This window comes from Protopterus annectens, chromosome 2.part0 (assembly GCF_019279795.1).
Source record: "Protopterus annectens isolate FY-2018-M chromosome 2.part0, PAN1.0, whole genome shotgun sequence".
NCBI lineage: Eukaryota > Metazoa > Chordata > Ceratodontiformes > Protopteridae > Protopterus > Protopterus annectens.
In genome coordinates, this window is record NC_056728.1 from 226,750,001 (window position 1) to 226,771,705 (window position 21,705).

General features: G+C 39.0%; 1 protein-coding gene across 1 annotated transcript in view; it reads right to left on the reverse strand.

Annotated features, from left to right (window-relative positions):
* The window catches only part of LOC122793028 (ras-related protein Rab-5A-like), a 741,974-nt gene that overhangs the window by 145,306 nt on the left and 574,963 nt on the right, over positions 1-21,705 (reverse strand). The window contains exon 3 of the mRNA XM_044060682.1: positions 14,592-14,714. Coding sequence (XP_043916617.1) covers positions 14,592-14,714 — 123 coding nt within the window. The remainder of the gene's footprint in view (positions 1-14,591; positions 14,715-21,705) is intronic.

Sequence of the window (21,705 nt, forward strand, 5' to 3'; positions counted from 1 at the left end):
AGCAAGACTCTTGGCATCTGGGACCTAGTCTAAATGTAATGGGGTCTGTTCTGAAAAAAATACCATTCAACAAAATGAGCATTAGACTAAGGTGCCTGCAAAATATCTCAAGCACCCAAACTAAATGGTAAAAAAGGTCACACAGACAAAATAACAATTGGAAGACAGACACTACCAAGCTTCAGGGGTATTCTTACAATTTTTATCCTAAATATTCCAAACAACATCCAAATCAAAGGAAAAACAGGTCACATAGAAAACGATTTAGTAAAAACTGTAAAATTCCTGTGTGTGAGAATCCTGTATATGTGTTTGAACTGCACTCTTGTCAAATGCATTTAAATCAAAGTAAGGTGACTGAAAAACATGCATACTAAATGGGGTGAAGGGGTGTGTGTGTGTGATATTTTTGTAAGATTTCAGAATGCCACCAAAGCAAAGGGACTTTTCGCTAGTATCATGCGTTTTCCAAGCTAAAATAAAAGTTAGTGGAGGTAAGGTGTCTACCCTTTGATTTGGATGTTGTTTGGAATATTTAGGATAAAAAAATTGCAAGAAGACCCCAGAGGCTTAGCTATGTCTGTCTTGCAATTGTTATTGATCGTTTTGTCTGTGTGACTTTTTTTACCCTTTAGTTTGGGTGCTATCTGAGACATTTTGCAAGCACCCTATGTAAAGGTGCTTGCCCCTTGCAAAACCAAAAATGTGCACTGGCTGAGTTTGACACCTGCAATGTTTGAAAACTTCGCCAGGGAGCAACAGATTTCACACTAAGTGCCTTACGATTAATTGCCATAAACACATGCAGATAGATATATACACACAAATGTACTACAACTACACTCCAAATCTGGGAAAAAGACAACTTGTTAAAAGCCTTTCTGATGTACGATGGAAGCTCAAAAAAGTCTCCTAAAGACCTTTTTGCACTGTAAGTTTGAGTTTTGTGGTAGAACATTAACAGCAGCAAACACAGATCATTCCATTTAAAGCTCCAGTTTGCTTGAAATATAAAAAAAAAGTTGTGTCTTACCATAACATTCCATCTTTGTTGTCGATCGTTATCTATTCTTGACTCTTGGGTTACATTTCCAATCCTCGGAACCCATCTGGCTGTTATACAGTTTGCGCCAGCCCCAAAACCCTTGAGCCAAGAGTCTACCCACAATGCCTCTCTCTACATTACCTCAGATCAAGTTTGCAGACTTACTGGAAAAAACAGATGGAAACTTAAGCAAAAGAAGTAAGCTACATCCAAGGTGAGTCCTAACAAAAAGACCCAGGACAAAGGTCCACTACTCCAGGAATCCATAGTAGGGGAAGGAGGATATAACACCAAGAAGAGACGATGATAGACAACACAGATGGAACGTTATGGTAAGACATGACTTCTTCGTCTGATGTTGTCAATCTTCATCTATTCTTGACTCTTGGAGCAGAGTCTCCAGCTACTTTAGATCCTGGGTGGCACTATGAAAGGATATTCCTGATAAACATAGAACCAAAGCAGGATCTTTCCCTGGAGACGAAATCCAATTTGTAATGAGCAATAAAGGTATGTGGAGTAGCCCATGTTGCTGCTGCGCATATTTCACTCAGAAGCCTTAGAATCAAAAACAGCTGAAGTAGCCATAGATCTGGTGGAATGTACTTTCACTGGTGCAGGTAACTTGAGATTCTTTTTATTATAAATGTAATACAATCTCTCAACCATTCTGACAAGGTAACATTAGAGATAGATTTTCCTAAAATTGCACCAGAAAAGGAAACAAAACAATTGTTCTGATTTTCTAAATTCTTTTGTTCTGCTGAGGTAGAAACAGAACTGTCTGTGAACATGCAAAGTGTAGACAATATTACCTTTGTTGGAAAAATTGGGAAAGAAAACTAGTAGATCTACACCTTGATTAATGGTGGACTCTGACACCCCTTTTGGAAGAAAGGATGGATTGGTTCTGACTGTAACTCTATCCTTCAGGAAAATTAAGTAAGGTGATTTTGAACATAAGGCCTGCAATTCAGAAACTCGTCTTGCAGAGGTTAGAGCTATAAGGAAAAGCGTTTTCCAAGAAAGAAACTTTAAGTCACAAGTAGCCACTGGTTTAAAGGTGATACGTACTAGTGATTGTAGAACAACAGTCTGGTCCCATGAGGGTAGAGGGTCTTTAAATGGAGGCTTTAATCGAATAGTTCCCTTGAGGAAGACCTTACACCGTCTATGTGAAATTAAAGGTAGTTCTGTGACACCATTATGAAAGTTAGACATGGAAGCTAGAATTGTAGAGTATGTCAGTGTGTTGTATCTTTAAGAAGCATTTTCATGGACTGAACTTGCATATAAATAGCAGGCACATGCTATCTTTGGTGCCATTTTGAGAGTGCAGCCAGAGAGGTAACATGTATGAGAGAAATGGTCAGTCAGTTTATAAGTTTATCTATGTTAACATTATTTGCCTCATTCCTGATGTGTTTGTACATAAAACTCCTTGAACAAAACCCACGCATGTTCATCTGTTTCATCCTGACTGGAGGAATGACACTGTGTCAGAACTGGGATTCCAAAGACTGGTCTCCAGAGATATGAGGTGCAGAATCGTCAGTGAAGGCAGAATAAGAAACGAGAGCAAAAAAATAATGAAAATTTGCACAAACGATTACTTTATTAAAAAAGATAAAAATGGAGCATTACCAAGGCACAGAACATATTACTAAGCACACAAATAGCACAGAAATGCTTATTAAGCAAACAAAAAGCATAACAAGCTTATTAATTAAATTAAATGTTTGAAATTACGATATCAGATAAAAACGATAGTCAGAAAAATAGAGGGCTCAGAGTAACCTCGGAAGTGCAAAACAAGCATGTTTAAAGTAAAATGAGCACAAGAAAAGCAATTAACTGGGCAAAACCAATATAATAAAAAGGGCATATTAAGCATAAATAAAGCAAGGTGACCGCATGTTTTGGCAAATTACAGTGTTTTGGCATAAACAGTTATTTCAAATTGATTGAAGCTATTCAGAGCATAACTAGAGCTAGTTGAAGCATCGCAAAGTGTGTAAAAGTGCTTACACTGTGTGCTTATTACTGTGCATTTATTCCTACGGGTATATTGTGTGGAAAGTGCAACTACTTCATGAAGTGCAGTCAAAATACAGCCATTTCAGAAATTTCTTGTGCTGGGTGTGTCTACTTGTGAAAAGCCACCATTACAGAGTGTTTCTTGCACTGTAGAGTTATTTAGCACAGTACAACCATTTTGGAAGTGCTCAGTGTGCTGTGTTCTGTTTATTCGCAAAGTGTAGTTACTTCAAAATGTTTCTTACTCTGAGCTACTTCCACCGCTCAATTTATTTGCACAGTGCAGTTATTTGAAATGTTTCTTACAATGATGACAGATGGCTTTTGAAATACAATAATTTCAAGAGTATTACAGTGCCAGAGAGGCTTATTTCGCAAAGTATTTTACAGAATTCAATTACTCAGAGGCTTAATGTGCTATTCAGCATAGTTACAAGTACTAGCATAAACTTCTGGCATATATACAGATGTATGTTCGTTCATGCATACTTGCAAAAGCCTTCCCTGATGTGTTAATATGGCAGAGGAGTTTCGCAAACCAGGTCCACTTGTATTTGACCAGAATACTGCAGAGAATTGAAGAATATTTGAGCAAGAGTATACTTCTTCCATACAAGCAACTTACTCAGATAAAGTTGCATGCACCAGGGCATTCATTTTGCTAAACCTAGCTGGGCCATAGTACTGACAGATGGCGTTCATTTGTGTATATGAGCAGTATATGAGGATGAGGGTGAAAACTGTCATATTGTTGTTCAGGATGAATCAAGGGAAGATCCTGAGTGTCTGAAGTATAAATTCAGAGAAAACCCCCAGACCAATGTTACATTAGAGAGGAATTTGTATTACACAAGAGCCAGGAGAAACATTTGCAGCTTACATTACTGATTTGAGAAACAAAGCTAAAACGTTGATGTTTGGTGATTTAAAAGATACGCTAATAAAGGACAGGCTTGTGTGTGGTATTAATAGTGGTGCTATGAGAAAGATTTTGCTTCATGACAGATTTAACGCTGAGCAAAGCTGATGAGATTTGTCAGATCCATGAAGTTACAGAAAGGCACACAAGTACGCTTACAAGTGACAAGAACATGGTTTCAGCAGGCTCAAGAGCAAATGTAGACAACATGCAGCATGTGGCAAGCAGAAACAGGCCTAAGCACATGGCAGCAAAAGCCCCTGTGGTACTCCTGGAAGTCACATGGTTTTCTAGCAAGTTTAAGACCAGTTCAGTTAAAGGAGCATGCTCAGTGCAGAACAAAGGTTACCTAATACAGTACAAGGGTGAATCAGCAAAATCCAAGTCAAGTTTCTGGAGCATTTCTCCCCGGGCCTCCGCTGAAAACAGGCTCTGTGGAACCTAGTCGGACTTTCCCGGTCAACAAACGTTAAATAAAAAAAAAAAAGTTTCATTGTTAACTGTAGTAATTGTGGTGCCAACCGTTATTCTAAGAGAGAAAAGTGTTTGGCATTTGGTCAGCAATGTCACAAGTGTAAACAATGGAATCATTTTCAAAAGTTTTGCAAGTCAAGTAAACCTTACTCAGTTGCAAGGAAAAGCTACTTGAGAAAGCAAATTGATTAAGTAGGGTTACAGTCTACTTTCTACATAAATGGTGTATCAGTGATTGGTGAAAAGGTTAATGCAGTAGATTTACTGGCAAAGGGCAAAGTGTTTTGTACTGCCTTGATCCATGACAAACCCATCAAGCTCAAAGTAGACACCGTCTCAAAGTGTAATGTTATGTCAGCAGAAACATTTGCTAAAATAAGAGCTGGTGATCTACGTAATGTGACTAGTTGCATGTGACTTGTTGAGTATGGAGGTGAAGAAATTCATACCGAAGGTTCAGTAGTGCTTTCATGTTATTTAGCTGGGAACAGTTATAAGTTGTTGTTTTACATAGTTTGAAGACCTGTGCAGTAATTATTGGGTCTCAGAGAAAGTTTGAGAATGGACTTGCTTTCCTTTCCTAAAGAAATTCATCATATAAGCACATGTCCCAGTTCCAGCTTCAGTGATGCTATTTTTCAAAATATGCTGCTGTTTTCGATGACAAGCTAGGCAAGCTTCCATTTGTGTATTCCATGAAGTTAGAACCAGAGGTCAGTCAAGTGGTCAGACCGGCAAGAAGAGTTCCAATAGTTGTGCAAAGCAGGGTTAAAGCTCAGTTGGATAAAATGGTGCAGCAAGGTGTGATTTGTCCAGTTACAGAACCAAATAAATGGGTGTTGTCTATGGCAGCAACTCACAAAAAAGGCTCAGACAAGATTAGAATATGCATCGACCCAAGAGACTTGAATAAGGCTTTGAGAAGATCTCATAATCCCTTGCGAACAGTCAAGGAAGTCGCAGCCCTGATACCGAATGCCACTGTATTTTCTGTCTTGGAAGCAGAGAGTTAATTTTGGCAAGTGATGCTTGATCGCAAATCCTCATTACTGACTACATTCAGTACCCCATTTGGAAGATGCAGATTTCTCAGAATGCCATTTGGAATAAATTCTGCAAGTAAAGTTTTCCAGCGTACAATGGAACAGATCTTTTCAGGTTTTCCCTGCGCCATAATAGTAGAAGATTTATTGACTGAATGCAATGGTGAAGTACAGCATGACAGAAACCTCAAAAAAGTTCTAGACAGAACACATGAAGGAAACTTAAAGCTTAATCCTCTGATGTGCAAATTCAGACTACCAGAAGTTGTAATGTCATGGCTCGAACAGCACCAGAGAGCATTCAATGATTTTAAGCAGAAAATTGTCACTACACCTACACTAAGGTACTATGATGCCAATGAACCAGTTACTCTTTCCTGTGATGCTTCAAAGTTTGGTCTTGGAGCACTTATTCCTCAAGCGGGCAGACCAGTATCTTATGCATCTAGAACTCTTACCCAAACCAAACTGCAATATGCTCAGACTGAGAAGGAATGTTTGGCAATTGTACTTGCATGATCAGAGTTTCATGATTATATTTATGGTCGAGATATCCAGACTGAAACTGACCATTATCCCCTAGTTACTATTTTAAAGAAGCCTATGCATTCAGCTCCAACAAGATTACAAAGAATGATGCTTAAGTTACAAAAATACAACTTCAAAATGGTCTATATGAAAGGCAAACTTATTTATTTGGCTGATACCTTATCCAGATAATCCAGAAATACAATGGAACAGCCTGATGCAGAGAATTTTGACTTCAGTGTCATGGAAGTGCATAATTTTTTGACCACAAGACTTGATGAGCCATACAAAGGCTGATCCTGTTTTGCAAAAGTTCAACCACTACATCCAGGTCGGATGGCCGTCTAAACAATCCAGTGTACCACCTGAAGTACAAGCTTATTTTCCTTACAGAGATGAGATGTTGATGGAAGACGGCATTATTTTCAAAGGTCCTAAAGTTGTTGTTCCTGCTTCCTTGCAACGTGAATATATCCAGATTTTGCATCGTGGTCACCCAGGTTCAGAGTCTACCAAAAGAAGGGCGAGAAACCTAGTATTTTGGCCTTCTCTTGCGAAAGACATTGACAAACTGCTTTCATCTTGTTCAGTATGCAATAGTACTAGACCACATCTGCAAAAAGAGCCACTTCAGATAAGACAAGTTTCTGAACTATCTTGGTCAATAGTAGCCAGTGACATTTGAGTGGAACAATCAACATTACTTAGTGTTGGTCGACTCTTATTCAAATTGATTTGAGATTAATTTGTTGCCTAATCTAACGTCCACTATTATTACCAAGCTGAAATGTCATTTCTCAGTCCATGGTAGTCCTCAAAAGCTCATCTCTGACAATGGTACTCAATTTACAAGTCAATTGTTTCAGAATTTTGCAAACGAATGGGACTTCGTACATGTTACTAGTAGTCCTGAATATTCACAGCCAAATTGTCTAGCTGAACGCACAGTACAGAGTGCAAAGTAATTACTAGAGTAGTCAAAGTGCGACACCACCAACAGCTTTTTGAACTTACTTAATCTCAGAAACATACCCTGTGAAGATGTACTTGGCTCGTCTGTTCAAAGTCTTTTATCTAGGCAAACCAGAACTACCCTGCCTATCGGTTCCAGTTTGTTGAGGCCTACAGCTAAAAACAGAGCAATCAAAGCCCAACTATTCAGAAAGCATTCTTTCCAGAAGTCTAGTTATGATAAAATGAGCAGATTTCTTTTTCCATTAAAAGGACAGACAGTGAGGATACAAATGGCGAAAGGTTTCAACCGGATTGGTCAAGTAACAGGTATATGTGCCGAGACGAGATCCTATTTTGTGAAATCTGAGGGTGTGGAGCACGAAAGATATCACAGACATTTTCTTCCTGTAGCAGAACTGATATTGCAGCACTGTTCCTGTGATAGAGACTCTAAATCTCAGAGCAATTCAGATGATGTCCTTGTTCTAGAACGTGTCTTACCTTCAACTTCCGATCCTGATGTTCCGGATGTCTCTAAGGTTGAACATTTAGCAGAGACAGTCCTAATTGCTAAACCCAATTCTAAATTCTGTGTTACACAATTTGGTCGCATCTCCAGACCTAGTTTGAAATACACAGCAAGCTGGACATGAGTGTCTATATGTATTTAGTTCTGTATAATTGCACGTCAAATAATTATCTTGTATTTATTGCATGCCAATCAATGTCTTCTTTAAAATGTGATTTATTTCTCAAAGAGGGAGGATGTAGAGTATGTCTCTGTGTTGTACATTTAAGAAGTACTTCCAAGGACTGAACGTGCATATATTTATTTATTTATTTTACATTTGTTGACCGGGCAAGTCTAACTGAATACATGTCCATTTTCAGTAGAGGCCAGGGGAGAAAAGCTCCAACACATATACACAATATACTAATAAATGTTGCAACAGAACAAGCTTGATGCAGCTGTTATTAAAAAAAGTCCAATAATGTTGCAACAGTACAAGCTTAATGCAGCTGTTATTAAAAAAAGTACAATACTAATGGTAAGCATAATACAAATGGTAAAGGTAATATACAAAAAAGTTGTTTACTATATACATATATAAATATAATTAAATTGCAATATCATGGTTTATACGGATCATTAAGGAGAAGTCAGTAGTTAGTACAGTACAGCATTAGGTGAAAAGTATACATAGGTATAAAGTAAAAGAGTTAGTCAGGGTTAGTACAAGTATAAATAGCAGACACGTGCTAGCTTCACTGCCATTTTGAGACTGCAGCCAGACAGTGAAAATGTATGAGAGAAATGGTCAGCCAGTTTATAAGTTTATCCAAGTTAAAGTTAATTACTCACTCCTGATCTGTTTGTACATAATAAAACTGCTTGAACAAATCCAACTCATGTTTGTCTGTTTCATCCTGACTGGACAAACGACAGAATGACCTTAATAGTGGAAGATGAATCTCCTTTAGCAAAAAGGATGGCCAGAAATTCTAAACCTTTTTCCACAGGAGCTAAAAAAGGGTTGAGACCCTTATCACAAGCCCAGATGGAAAATCTGTTCAACTTTTCCTGGTGGATGGTTTATGAGATGCCAGCAAAATTTTTCATACTGGGGATGGTATATCACTATGCTTGGTGCCTAACAGAATTAAAGGAACCAAGCAGTTAGCTTGAGACTTTGATGCTTTGGGTGCACCAGTCCCTTAGGATGTGGAAGGAGGTCTGGAACTGGGTCCAGAATTCATGGATGGTGAACTAGATGAGGTCATAGGAAGGGAAAACAAATCTGTCAAGGCCAGTAGGGTGCAATGAGGATTACTTTGCTTCTCAACCTGGCTGCTTTCTTGAGAAAGAGTGGGATCAGAGGGAAAGGAGGGAAAGCAGAGAGGATAACTGGGGGCCAACTGAAGAGAAGAACGCCTCTCAGGGACTCCTCCTGGGGGGGGGGATTAGGGCAAACTAGCTTCTGCACTTCTTTTGGGGTGATGCAAAAGGTCACAGCAAGGCTGGCCCCAGTGGCAAAAGATCTACTCTCAGGATTGAGAGACAACTGATGAGGCAGTGGCTGGATGCAATGGTTTCTTGACACAGTGGATAGGATTTGGCTCCCCCTTGCTTGTTGATGTACCAGACTATGGACATGTCTGACTGAACTGCAACTGTTCCTTGAGGGAGGACAGACTGAAATGCTTGCAACAATAGTAACACCGCCCTCAACTCCAGGACACTGACATGAAGACTGGTCTCCATCAGGGACCAAGTACCTTAAACTGTCTTTCCCAGATAACCCCCCCCCCCCCCAAAAAAAAAATCTGGCCACTATTGCTTTGGGTTGAGGAGTGACAAAGGGGCGGCCCAAAAGAATTTCTTCAGATTCCATCCACCAGGATAGAGTCTTCTTGCAGTGACTGGTGACAAAAATGGGTTCTTCCATTGGATGGTTTAGAATCAACCACTGATTTACAAGAAACCATTGCAGTAATCTCATGTGAAATCTCTCTAGTGGGACCAGAATGATAGCCGCTGCCATGGTCCCCAAACGCTTGAAACACCAGTAAAGCTGGTACTTTCTGCACTGGAGAGAATGTACTTGAGATTTTACTTTCTGTAATCTGTGAAGGTCGACGGAGGCTACGCATGAGAGGGTATTCAAACAAGCTCCAATGAATTCCACAGCCTGAGAGGGAGTCAGTTGAGACTTTGTATGATTGACCGTGATGCCTAGGTGCAGGAAGAATTTTAGGGTGAATTCTGTTGTCTGCAGCACTAGACGTCTGGTGGAAGCGGTGATGAGCCAGTCATCTAGCTATGGAAACACCCGGAATCCGTGTAGTCACAAGTGAGCTGTTATTGCTGCCACACATTTGGTGAACACCCTAGGGGGCTGTGGTGAGACCAAAGGGCAGCACCCTGAACTGATGGTGACTGGCTCCTAGCCGAAACTGGAGAAGCCTTCTTGAGTATTTGTCCATTTTTATGCTGTAATATGAGTCTTGAAGGCCTACTGAGCACATCCAATCTTTTTCCTCTAGAAAGGGAAGTACTGACTGAACCATAACCATCCAGAATTTGGACTGCTGAACAAATTTGTTTAGAATGCTGAGATCCAGAATTGGTCTCCAGTCCCCTGTCCTTTTTGGCACTAAAAAGAACCTTGAGTAAAATTCAGATCCTATTTGGTCTGGTGGGACTTCTAGGGATGACTCTTTCTAGCAGCTTTTGTATTTCTATGGCTGCTTGGTCCCTCTGATTGGGAGGAACATTGGGAAGTCTTGTTCAAGTTCTTGGATAAAGAGTGAAGGGGATAAGGTAACCTCCTCTGGAATTCTTAGCACCCAGGCATCTGTAGTTACTTGTCGCCAGACTGTTGGGTGCAAAGAAAATCTTTCCCCGACTGCCTCCAGAGGTAAGCAATCGGACCCCCTTACAGGAGCACTGATGGGTTGGTCAGAGAAGGAATCTCTGGAAACCTGGTTCTGTGGGCCACCTCTGCCTCTAGGATGGTGTCTTCCATTAGAGCTCCCCCTCTGCCCTGAGGGAAGTCTGCACCACGTGTGTCCTGGAAAGGCCTTGGAGCTTCTTGAACCACATATTCCCACTCCTCTGATTCCTGGAACTGGCTTGTTGGAGAGCAAAAAAAGTATGCCCACTGCAGACAGGGTCTTTCCATCTTTCTCACACCTGGCTAGAGTTTCTTTAACATTGCAGCTTAAAGAGCATCCTTCAAAAGAAGCACTGATGAAGAAAGACTTGAATGGCTCTGCAAACTCACACAGATGCATCCAAGCGTGTTATCGAATTGCAAGACCTGAATCAGCTAACCTGGTCGCTCCTGCTGCATGTGCAATGAGCCTCACGGATGAATTAGAGAACCCTCCACCTCATCGAAATCTGTGTCCTCAGTGATGGACTCTTCAGGGAAGTCCAGGTGTTTCCTCTTACACAGCTTCTTCCAAGGGGGCTCTTCAATGGGAATACCTGAAAAGGACTCGTAAGAGGGGTGATCCTTTGGTATTGCTTACATCCTTGGAGCTCACTGTCCAGGTATTGAGGTTGGCAGAAGCTCCGAGTAAGCAGGGGTCAAGGGGTGAGACTCCAGTAACACAAGAGCCACCTGGGCACTAGTGGTGGCCAAAGCTCTCCCCATAGCCCGAAACGCAAGCCCTCCTGAGGAGAGATGTCTGCCTGGGACCGAGACAGACAAACTCAGAACCAGGGTCACATCCCGCCCAAAGAGACCTACCTCCAAGGCCAGAGCCAAGGAAAGCCCCCAAGCCAGCATAGTTCGAAGTGGTAAGGACAACTCTGAATAAAAAACAAGAGACAACTCAAATGCTCCGGACCTGATGGCGGAGGCACGAACCTGAGGACCTGATGGTCCTGAAGGCACCGAGGGAGTCAGAACCATGCCTGGAACCAAAGACAAGGATGTTACTGGTGCCAGGGCCATTGGAATGTGTGTGATTGGAGTTGACAGCTCTTACGCCTCTGAGGAGGTCAGAGGAGGAATACATGTCAGAGCGCTGGTGGAAAACTCCCCTGCTCCAGGAGGGAGAGGGGGCTGAGAAGATGGAGGAAGACCCCTAGCTGTCAGAAGCTGATCCACCAACCAGACTCTTGGAGAGAACGGACAAACCGGAGGGAGATTCTGGCCTCTCTATAAATGGGCTAGGGACTTGACCCAGAAACAGGTTAATAGTTGGGGCATCCTGGGTGCGTAGCAAGTTTCAGTCTTCAGCACCAAAACAGAAGCTGCAGAGCAGCAGGAGATGTCAGCACTCATGTGGAAACTAAGGATGCAAGTGTCAATGCTAGAGTCATTACTAGTGCAAGTGCTGTGGTTGGTGTCGACAGCACTGAAGTAATAGTTGGTGCAGAGGACTCAGTCCATTCTGAGAGTTTTGAAACCTTTGATTTTGGTTCTGAAGAGGAGCCAACAGATACTTATGTTTTTTAGATGTCGCTGCCAATGGAGACATAGGCACTGAATGACTAGATTTTGAACCAGAGGCCTTTGGAGACTGGTCGACCTTGGACAAAGCTTGTTTAAAGGGGGCTTTAAGAAGCCTTTAAGTATAGGTTTATTTCTATGCTCTTCCAGGGCCCTAGTACTGAAGCCATGGCAGACAGAGCACTCTATATCTAAATGAGGAGCACCCAAACAATACACGCATTTGTCATACCCATCAGAAATTGGCATTTTTCTGCTGCACTCTTGGCACTGCTTAAAACCAGTGGTCGACTTTGACTTTTCTGCTATGGTAGAAAAAAAATAAAGGCAGAAACTCAGTCAAAAGATAAAGCACACACACTCCAATCCTACCAACAATGGTAGGAAAGTTTACCAAACGGTAGAAGAAAGGGAGACAGGGGAGCTACCAGCAATGGTAGATAAGAAATACCAACAGGTGTAAGTTACAAGGGAATAAAACACCCACACAAGAAAGAATGGCTAGAAAAAGACTAAGAATTACTACCAGGATTTAAACTAAGACAGGAAGTTAAAGAGAAACTGAATATTTTTAACATTATACTTAGCTGCGTGAGAAGAGTCAGCTGACATGTCTTTCTATAACAGCGGCAAACGAGATCTGGGGTCATATAGATGGGCATTGTGGGTAGACTCTTAGCTTGAGTGTTTTTTGGCTAGCGCAAGCTATGTAACGCCCAGATCGGTCCAAGGATTGGAACCATAACCCAAGAATCAAGAATAGATGAAGACTGACAACATCAGATCCTTAGTCATATAGGTCAGTCTAAAATCAAAACTAAAACTTGGAATTTAAATTTTATGACCATCATTATACCAAAGTAGGTAAACAAAATCTGAAGGCTTGTGTTTCGACAGTAAGGTTGCAGTGGTCTTGACAGATGCTAAGATGGAACAGAACCAGGCAAATGCCTTCTTTTGACATCAGTACTCCAGATTATCTTGGACAGACTTTGGTTTTAAGGTGGCAAATTTAGCCCAAGTGTAGACAAAAGTTCACATCATTCTCCAAACCTAGACCAAATACACAATACTCATGGAAATATTTGCATGGATTTTGAAAAAAGTAAATAGTTTAGCTAGTAGAAAACAATTTCCTAAATAGAAAACTCATTATCAGACATCTAGCAAAATACAGTTTCAGAGATAAGCTAAGTACTGCAATCAATGCACACAAAAGACAACAATCAGCTGATGCCCATTTTACACCACCAAAACCCTGATATCTGAGTGAGAGGGAGATGGACAAGGCCAGTATATATATATATATATATATATATATATATATATATATATATATATATATATATATATATATATATTATGATGAACATCAATCAGTATGAAGTGCACAGCTAGAAAGAGAATTTCTTATATGTTCATAGTAAGTACTAGGGTAGCTGCCCTTGCGGTTCATTTTAAGCCTAGCCCAATTCTCTTTTTCTGCTCAAATTAAGTTTTCCCATTTGGTTACAAATTGGCCTTACTCCAGACTTAAGAAAATTCATGATATTACAGATTAACCTTACCCATTAAATGACTGACTATTATGCATTACCCCTGATGAGAATAATTTGGGATCATACCATAGATAAATTTGAAGGGTACATGTATGGGAATAAAGCATTTAGCTGCTAGCTCTGTCCATTAGTAGTTCTAAAGGGGGGCAATTCCAGGGTAACATTTCAGTTTCCCATCCATAGATCCAAGCTGTGCTTGAAAATGGACAGGGGTGAACTTTGTTTTATGTGGATGAAGAGTTTATTCTAGAGCAGCAGTATCTTCTGTGAGATATACCTGCCCCTCCAAAGCATTTTGTTGATGTTGCAGAAGTTTAGATCCCTAGACTGAGTACTTCTGTTGCCATCTGACTTGTGGATGTGCAGTAAATCCATCAGTACTGGGTCAGAAAATGTCTTGTATACCAGACACAGGTTAACTCTAAGCAATCTGTAGGATACCAATTATAGTAATAGGTCTTTGAGTTAGTTCACATATGACATGTTGTTTAGGCCTTGTATACTTTTAGAAAAAAAAGGTATCTGTGTGGGCATTCCAGTTGTTGCATGTGTCTGAATAAATACATGCCAAAGGGAGCATTACACTCAATGACTAGCCTAATGAGGGCTGTGTAGAGGGGGGCAATGACATCCCAAACTCTACAATCCCTTTGTTTATAAGCTGTGCAATACAGTAGGACTTTCTTACAACAGTAGACACGTGGTCAAGAGTTAAGTCACTGTCCATATAAGTTACGAAAATTCCAAACAACTGGGTCAGTTCTTGAGGGGCATACTGTGAGAATTCTCTGAGGTAGATGGCTTCCCAAAGGAAACAATAAATGCATTTTTTGGCATTTAGTTTCAGTTCATAATTTTGGCACCAGTTATTTATTTGGGACAAATCTTCTTGCAGGACGGCTGGATTCAATGACTGTTACTAGCTTGCAATATTCTGCATTCTTCATTAATTAAAACTATAAATTTATGGTGTATAAGAGGTTATTTGACCTACCTCCCAAAAATAAAAATTATAAAACATTTCAACTAGAAGAAACCGAATAACAGATTTCAAAAGGACAAGGTTACCTCATATTCCACCATTCTCTTGTCTGCTAAATCTGTTTTGTTCCCAGCCAGTGCTATCACTATATTGGCACTTGCTTGCCGCTGCAATTCTTTTACCCATGCTTTTGCTCTGTCGAATGTTTCCTATATAGTTAAGAGAAGCCAGAAAAAGTAATCAATCAGAAGAACAATAGATAAAATGCTCACAATTATTGCTTAATCATTTCGAAACACATTTTTTGACAGTATTCTTGCCTACTTTTTCCCTCCAACACATTCTTGGTATTTCAACTCTTTTAACTTCTCTTTCAACTACTGACAGCCTCATTGTACAATAAAATCCAGTCCACAGAGGTGACTGGCTCGCAGTCTAAATAATGTGTAGTAAGAAGCAAGTGGCTGAAATGGCCAGTGTCCAATACAATACTTGCTAGTACAGTTATCAGCACATTTCATTATTTTCTTCCTCTCCACTACTCTCTCTCTATAAAGAGATAAACACATTTAAAGGTAAGACAGCATCCTTTGAAGCAACTCTCCAAAAGTGTTCCTACTGGAACAAAATAATACATTCAGTGAGAAGAATGGTGCAGTGTTGTGACTGCCACAATCAGTGTACATAATTTTCATGGCAGCTTTTAGCTCATCCTTCCTTCCTCCAATCAGATACAGCTTTGAATTTGGTTCATTCACAGTGAGCGTTAAACACCTTTATTAATTATTATCTTAAGACATGGGCAAATGTTCACTAACAGAAAACAAATCATATTATCAATTTTCCATTTACACACACTATACATCACATACATGTTCCTTCTTTAAAAAACTATCAGTCCAGCATTACATAAATTGCCAATCCTGCCTTCCCTTAAACGTCACCCCTCAAGTACATTATTCTTTATGTATTTTTTCCACAGTTTCCATGTATTTCTTATGTAATTTATTCCTTCTCTTTTTTTAAAGACCCTCTTCCAGTTCTTTAATCTCTTTTCATTTCAAATACAGTTGGTTTATAGATTCATAGGTGTTTACTAGGCTAATGACCACAAGGGCCTTTTTAAGCCTAGCCATGCATCCCAAATCTCTGACAAGTTCTGATACCCTTGCTAAGTGTAAGCATGGGGCTTGGCAGATGAACCACTTACACGTTGCCTGTGTCCATTAGAAACACAGGTGCCAAACCAGGAATGAATTTTCTGTTCCCCATCCCATTGTCCAAGCTGCATGTGAATTGGGTTAGGGAAGAACTCTGCTTCACATGGATGGGAAGCCTGTTCCATAGATGGGGTAGTCTCTAGGATACAAACCTGTCTCTCTAGCAGGTCCTATGTATGTATATGTGTGTGTGTGTGTGTGTGTGTGTGTGTGTGTGTGTGTGTGTGTGTGTGTGTGTGTGTATATATATATATATATATATATATATATATATATATATATATATATATCACAGGCAAGGGTCAAGTTTTTAGAATGGGTAATTCTGGTGCTGTTTGTTTTGTGGATATGCAAGAAGTCCATCAGAGTGGGGTCTGACAATGCCCTGTATGTCCAAGCACACATCTCCCCTCAAAAGCCTGCAGGAGACAGAGTAGAGAGAGCCTTGAGGCAGTCTGGATACGACATTTAACTTAAGCCCTGTATTCTTTTAGTGTAGAACCTCTGTGGATATTCTTACTGTTGAATATGCCTGGCTAGGTACATACCAAAGGGGGTACTGTACTTAATGATAGGTCTGATGAATGGCAAATACAGTGCGACAATGACTTCCTTGGACTTGGATGCCATACCATTGTTTATAAGTTGCACAACATAGAATGATTTCCTCACTACTGTAGACATGTGATGGTCAAACGCTAGATTACTATCTCTGTGTGTCCATGACTACTGGGTCAACTCTAAGGGGTGTGTTGTTGATATAATAGCTACCAGGGTGGATGACTTCCCAAAAAGATATTATGCATTTCTGACATTTAGTTTTAGTCCATGGCTCTGACACAGTTGCTGGTCTGTGTCAGCCCCTCCTGGAGAACATTTGTGTCTATGTGGGATTCAGTGACTGCTCCTAATTTACAATCATCCGCAAATTTAATAAACTAGAGGCCACTGACATTGGCCTTGACTTTACAGAAGCAAATGCTGAAAAGGAGTGGTCCAAGGACTGGTCCCTGCAGGACTCCACTTGTGACTGGCCTCTCTGCAGAGGTGGACTCAGCAATTCTAACCAAATGGGGTTTAGAGATTGATATGGTCTCCCATTGTTCCTTTGTAAATTGCTTTTACAGTCTCTCTCCCCAATTTTTTATAACCTCCTATGACTGATTCTTATAGTTATCATGCAATATTTTAAATATCCTACTAATTAGCCTTTTTAACATCTTCTGTTCTAGGTTCAACTAAAAACTAACAAAATCAATCTTTCACCTAGATTTCCCCTATCCCATTCCCTTTGCCTAAACTCCGATATCAATCCCTGGTAGGGAAGGCAGTCTCTAGCCTGAAACCCCAACATCTTCTTGGCCTTATCCCACTCTACTACCCTTCCCTCTCTAGTTATTTGCTCCCAATACCTTTGTTCCTTTATCAGTTTTCTCCAGTAAATTCCCTTATTTTGCTTGCCAGTGGCTCTAAATATAAAGCAAATAAAGGGGAAAAAGAACACCCCTGCATAATCCCTCTGTTCAAACACAACTTTTCAAGCAAGGGTGTCCTTTTTGTCTATACCTGTAAGGACATTCACATTCCAAGATACTATGGATAGTATAGCCATTATAATAAAAAGCTAACACTCCCACCTTACAAACAATATATTTTTTTAAAAAATGTGCATTTCCAACTTTTGTCTTATATGTACACACTAATGTTTGTCAGCCTGAAGTTTTTATAAAGCTTATTCTCAACTCCATTTGAACCTATGCCACATTTTTCAAGATGTTTTGTTTTAATGAGCCCCCCTCCAAAAAAAAACTTAAGTTTTCATAACTGTATCCCATTAACTTCAAAAAAATGAAGTTTAACCCTCCAGATAGGAACCACCTCAAACTGACAGCTGCACCTAGACATTACCTAACCTAATATTAAGGTTATCCATGCTAATCTTTTCTGAGCTTTGTTCCCCTCGCAAATGTGCAAAAACAGCTTTTTATGCTTTCAAAAAACATTAACTTTTACCCCTACGACAATGTGCACTGGTCATCTTCAAATAAAACTAAATTCTATACTGTTCTATTAAATGCATTAAAATATTAAAGTTATTATTTCTTATTCAGTTCCCATAATTTCAAACTTTATTTTTCACTGAAATGCTTGACGTTGTGCATTTACATTTTGCGATTTCCTCAGCAAAGAATGCTCAGAACTCTCAGTATCAGTTGTTTGCACCTACACACACAGCTCATCTTTAAGTAAAACTAGTCTCCAATGATGAAAACACACCTAAAACCTCAGCAGACGCATGAAGGAATCTTTGTAACTTTCACTCAAAACAAAATGTACAACTACCTTCACCTGCAGACTTAACTCCCACTGTAAACATTTGCTAATGGAAAAAAACAAGCTAATATCTTCGCTGTTGCAAGGAAGTTAGCATTTTTCATGGCTTTCGTCATTCTGTCTTATTTTTAAAGCATACCTGCTTACAAAAACACTTGCTTATAGCTTATGTCAAGGGCATTAATCTTGACATAATTTCTTGTAAAACTAAGAGAAATTATCTTAATTCAACATATAAGTAATGCATTTCTACAAACTACCCCCAACACAGCAGCCCAAGATCACAGCATATTAACTTAATCTTGCTTCTGTCCAGCCTTTCATCTCTTGTACTGTAAAGCCTGTAGGTCTTACAATTAACAAAAAAGTATGTGTTTACTTAATATCTTTAATACACACAACAGTCAATGAAAAGATTCACCCCACAATTATAATACAACTCATACACACTATACAAAAGTGTTTTACTATGTAACATGCAGTTTATATGAAATATTTTACTTAGTTATTGTTTTTCTTTTAGTATCTTTCTAAACATTAATGACAAAGTGGGGTAAAAGTCCACCCACAACCTTAACAGAGTCAACAAAAGCCTAGTCTTTCCCAGCCACTTTTTCTTGCAAAGCCATATTTCACAAATGTGACTGATGCTTTATATCTTCCATTTGTTCACTAATTTGAGTGTTGCTGCTCTTCATCCTGTTCATAACCTTCTCTCAACACCACACTCTGATTCAAGTCCAAGATACTTCTGACTATTCTCGTCAATTCCTGTGCTTTTCATCTCTCTCTCAAATATTTTCTTTAGAAAACTGTAAAATGTTTTAGAGGCAGTCTCTCTGCTCTCAGTTTTGTTGTCAGATGAACGGGAAGCAGAGTACCCTTATATTTACTGGCTCACTTTCTATTGGATAAACTCTTACTTCCCCCTTATCCTGTTCTGCATTAAAAATGTTTTAATCTTCCAGGGCCAAACAGTCTGAAGATAGCTGGCTACAGCAACTGGAAACTCACACCTGCTTCTTGACACTTCCTGATTGCTGAAATAAATGTATACCTCTCCTCTTCTACTCCTCTGCCTGGTGTACAGTGAGTAATCATTTTCCACAAATACTCTACTGTCTCCAACTTTTAGTAATTTGTTCTTCTGCCACAGTATTGTCAGAATCAACTCTTTCTGCTGGTAGGATTGCATCTTTAATATTAGAGACCTTGGCTGTTTTCTCATGGCCAGGTTTGGAGCATACACACAATGTGCCATTTCAATTAACAACTCATGTTGTGGAATACCAGTCCAATTGCTTATTTGTGCTGTCATAAAATTAATACCGTTTGTTCCCTCCAATTTCTCTATGACAGCAAAAAAACTCAGGTTTTGGAACTGATCTATATCGAAGACTTTTTAAATATAAATTTTTTTTATGCAATTTAAAATATGATTTGAGATTGTGTAGTTGTGTGATATACGAGATGCAAGTGTAGTATCAAAACGCGTGGAACCATCCAAAAATGCAGCAATTCAATTGAATACCAAGCGAGACACACTGGCAGCACTTGTAGAGGACAAATCTTTTATTTGGAGACAAAAAATGAGCGCTTTCGCGTGGACACCCACGCTTCATCAGATGTTTTAATGAATGTGCCTTCTTAGTTTAAATATGTATTCAAAAGGCGGGAAAATGCTCATTAAACAATTAATGACGATTGATAATTAATACATACAGATCAAGACAAAACCTTGTCACGATTAAAAGGGCTACGTTCAAGCTGAAACAAAGCTAGCAATAACAACGATATTTCCTGGTTCTTGTGCCCTTTTAAAACAACAGCGCTAAAAATGTATTAAAATCCTTATATGGATACTGTTTTAAAATATAAAACTAACTCATCAAGACATGTTCCATCATTTCTAGCACCCGTATATAAACAAATGTGTTTAATGCCCTAATATAATAAATAATAATAGCAGCAAGTATTATGAATGTGTCATATTGAACATAATTCATAAAGCACAAAAAGTAATAACTTCATATGTCAAAAATGAACTTGAATGCATAAATATAGCATAAATATCATATGTAAACCTTTCATATAGATCTCATAAAAATGAGAGCAAAAATGAGAGTACATACAAATCTCATGAAACCATACTTGTTGAGACAAACGAAACAAAATAAAATTAATCATTTTATGTAGCATATCTATAGTGCTATGTGAAGCATCAAAAGTATATATATATATCAATCATATTTGTTCAATCGAATATAGCTAAATTGTTAATACATGATTATCAGTGTTATGGCACTGATGTATATATAAATAAAAATGATAATAATAATGATGAAAACAAAGCATAAATATGAAGCATGTGACTATATGAATAAAAGGGTAGATTACTAGCAGCTGAATATGCACTAAAGAATCTATATTAGAAATAGCTATGCAAAAGAAACAACATATGTCCCTAATGTATGTATATGTCCAGTCACTAATGCTAGCATTCTTGTTCAGTAAATGTATATATATGTATTGGGCTAGTATGAAAATCAATAAGTATAGATAAAAACCTTAATATAAAATGAGGATTAATAAAAAGTAAGTGGATGAATGGTACCAAAAAATGTGCCAAAAAAAGGGCACAAAAAGATACAGAATCCACAACCTATCTCTTGGATACTAAAGCTGGCTTAATTGACACTTGGTGGTTAATACCTGGTTCTATGTGTGCACCCAGCCTTAGAATCCAATTGAGTTCCATGAGTGCAAGTTGATTCTCCTTGTCTCCACCTCTAACATCCTGTTTAACTATTTGTAGAACCCTAAAACAAAATGTGTGCGTAGGAAACTCTATAACGTGTCTTGCTAAAGCATTAGTGTCATTGGACTTACGTATGTCGTATAAATGGTTGTAAATACGTTCATGGAGTTTCCTCTTTGTAAGTCCTACATAGAATGCCTTGCATTTATTACAATTTGCAAGGTATATCACATTGGAAGTATTGCAATTTGCCCAAAAATGTGGTTTAAAAACATATTCACTGGTAGGATGTTGAAAGTATTGTGTTTTTGTGATGTACCTACATCTATTGCAATCATAGCAAGGATAAGTACCAAACTTTTTAGTAATGGTAGGATTTTGTATTTGAATAACATGTTGTCTCCTAAGGTGTAGGTCATCACACAATAATCTCTTAAGATTTTTGCTATTTCTATATATGAACCTCGGATATCTGCCTATGATGTTCTTGGTTTGAAAATCTGTGGCTAAAATATGCCAGTTGTTGCTGACAACTTGTTGTATCTTATTGATGTCACTAGTATAGCTAATAATGTAATTAACTTGATTGTCTCTAACCTCATTCTTTTTGTAAGACCTAAAGTTCTCTTTTTTATGTCTCAAAGTGGGGTATTGTTTGCCCACTTGGTCAATGTGGTCCAAGACTTCAGATCTAATGCTCTTAACCATGGAGGGGCTATAGCCTCGATTTATGAATAGTTCCTCCATGTATTGAGCTTCCTTATCTAAATCCTCAGTTTTGTTACACAATCTTTGGATTCTAGTAAATTGGCTTTTGACAATAGCTTGAAAAGTATGTCGAGGGTGCATACTATTGAAGCTTAGTATAGAATTTTTCCAGGTAGGTTT